The sequence below is a fragment of the Triticum aestivum genome, chromosome 2D (assembly GCF_018294505.1).
Source record: "Triticum aestivum cultivar Chinese Spring chromosome 2D, IWGSC CS RefSeq v2.1, whole genome shotgun sequence".
NCBI lineage: Eukaryota > Viridiplantae > Streptophyta > Magnoliopsida > Poales > Poaceae > Triticum > Triticum aestivum.
In genome coordinates, this window is record NC_057799.1 from 15065444 (window position 1) to 15067427 (window position 1984).

Consider the following 1984-nt stretch of genomic DNA (forward strand, 5'->3'; position numbering starts at 1 on the left):
TGGGGCGCTTTAATGGCGTCGAAGTTGCTTCGCCCGAGGGGGAGGGGAAGGGAGGGGAAGGAGAGCGAGCCATCCGCCCTCCGTCACGATCCAATCCAATCACCAAACTGCGATTCTGATTTTATTTTCTCCATTCCCACTCTGTTCTTATGGTCGAGTTGTTTGGTACAGGTTCTGATTCTGATCTGGCAAGAAAATGAAAAGGAATTTCCGTGCTCGCCAACTAAATTGGCCATCCTCTTGTCAAACATATAGAAATTGCCATGAAAAACATTTGATTTGCCATGCCTATAAATCTGCATTTCCCAGCAGTCACATCGGCAACCCAGCCGAGCTACGCGTGACAGTGCGAGTCAACGACGCCTTCCAGCCGCCTCCTATATTGTACACCCTATGGCCACCGCCACACCACATGGATGCATGTGACTGTGCCAAGTTTCTACAGTGTTAATTAGTCTTCTTCGTTTGGTGCCCTAGTGCTTCTTCTATTTGTTAGTCTACCACACATGACAGAACACGCGGCTGGAGTAGTATTAAGCAGCCTAACTTCTCTCCATCCAGTTCTAGCCAGAGCTGCAGACTCCTCGCCCATGGCCGACCTCCCCGGATTCCAAATCATTCCTCCTCGTCCAGCCGTGGAGAGACTCGAGTTCAACTTCCCCAACCTGTACCTGCACCGCGGCTTCTCTGGCGAGACTCAGAACCAGCTCGGACTAGGAGATAAAGAGGATCATATTGTCGGCGCGCTGGCCGTCAACAACTGGCCGGTGTACGACCGACCTGGGCCTGGGGATGACGCTACCGTTGTTGCCCGTGTGCAAGGCCTGCACGTCAAGTCCGGTGACTGGCACGGTTCGTTCACCATGGTGTTCCACTCCGGAAGGTACTTTCTTTTGCAGGGAGTGGTAATACTACTCCTCGGTACACCATCTTTGCTCTGTTACTTGATCGGCTGGTTGCTGTGCGCGTGATATTTTCGTCTCTGTGTGTTTAGCTTCAAGGGATCCACGCTTCAGGTCATGGGAATACCGGTCGATAGTGGTAACTGGGCCATTGTTGGCGGGACCGGAGATCTTGCGATGGCAACCGGTGTCATCACAAAACAAGCTCGTAAGCTAGGGAAAACCAACAGTATTTTAAAACTTACTATCCGAGGATTCTGCCCCATCCATTAAAGGGTCAAAGGTGAGAAGAACGTATAACCTGAGCTGGATCAAATTTTCTGACTAACTGCATCTTCTTTGCTAACTGATATTTTTCTCTATCACAGCCGAAGAGCACCTAGTCATTCAAGGCTAGAGATGGATTGGCGGGGCACCAAGCTTCCAGAAAGCATCAAAATTTTCCAACTCGTTACAGAAGTGGCATGGTGAATATATGGCCGTGCAGGCTGAGTATGCATACATGATATGCTGTTGTTCCTACCGACAACCCTAGCAAATTCCTTAGAAGAGGTTTTCGAGCCTCGTGCTGTCTTCTAAAATCATTTCAGAGGTTTATATAAGAGCCTTGTATTATTTCAGATTCCCTAAAATAATCCCCGCCAAAGAAATTCCCCTAAAATAATTGCATCTATATTTTCTTTCCCTTGTATTTTTCCTACGTGTGTTTGTGCATATGAACTCCATTTCAACTCCAATCTGGCATACGTATAATTTGAACTTTTATGTTCAAACCTCACACAATTTAACAACATTTTAAATCAATAACTTAAAAAAATGAAGTTTAAATTCAAACACACATAGGGTCTAAATGCATGAATAAAATATTATAAACATCATCCAAAAGCAAAGATTGACCAAAAGCAAATATCATCCACGTAGCTCCTACACAATGAGCATCACATGCCACCATAGCAACTAGCACTCCACCTCCGAAGTGTATGCCGCCCCACTGCATCTTAGCTGCCAAGATCTCCGCCATCCCATCCTCCAAAAGGCTCTCGCATTCTCAACCATCCCACTTGGGTCCCTCATCATGATCC

General features: G+C 46.9%; 1 protein-coding gene across 1 annotated transcript; it reads left to right on the forward strand.

Annotated features, from left to right (window-relative positions):
* The first annotated feature begins 506 nt into the window (after window positions 1-506).
* LOC123048304 (uncharacterized) lies at window positions 507-1593 on the forward strand. Its single transcript, XM_044471432.1, has 3 exons — window positions 507-883; window positions 995-1185; window positions 1271-1593. The coding sequence occupies exons 1-2, from the start codon at window positions 507-509 to the stop codon at window positions 1173-1175; spliced, it is 558 nt and encodes a 185-aa protein (XP_044327367.1). The 3' UTR covers window positions 1176-1185; window positions 1271-1593.
* Window positions 1594-1984: the final 391 nt, after the last annotated feature.

Excerpts from the sequence above, each read along its gene's own strand:
- LOC123048304 (XM_044471432.1), top strand. The coding sequence starts at position 507 with ATGACAGAACACGCGGCTGGAGTAGTATTAAGCAGCCTAACTTCTCTC. Across the intron at positions 884-994 it reads ATGGTGTTCCACTCCGGAAG|CTTCAAGGGATCCACGCTTC; the intron begins GTACTTTCTTTT and ends CTGTGTGTTTAG.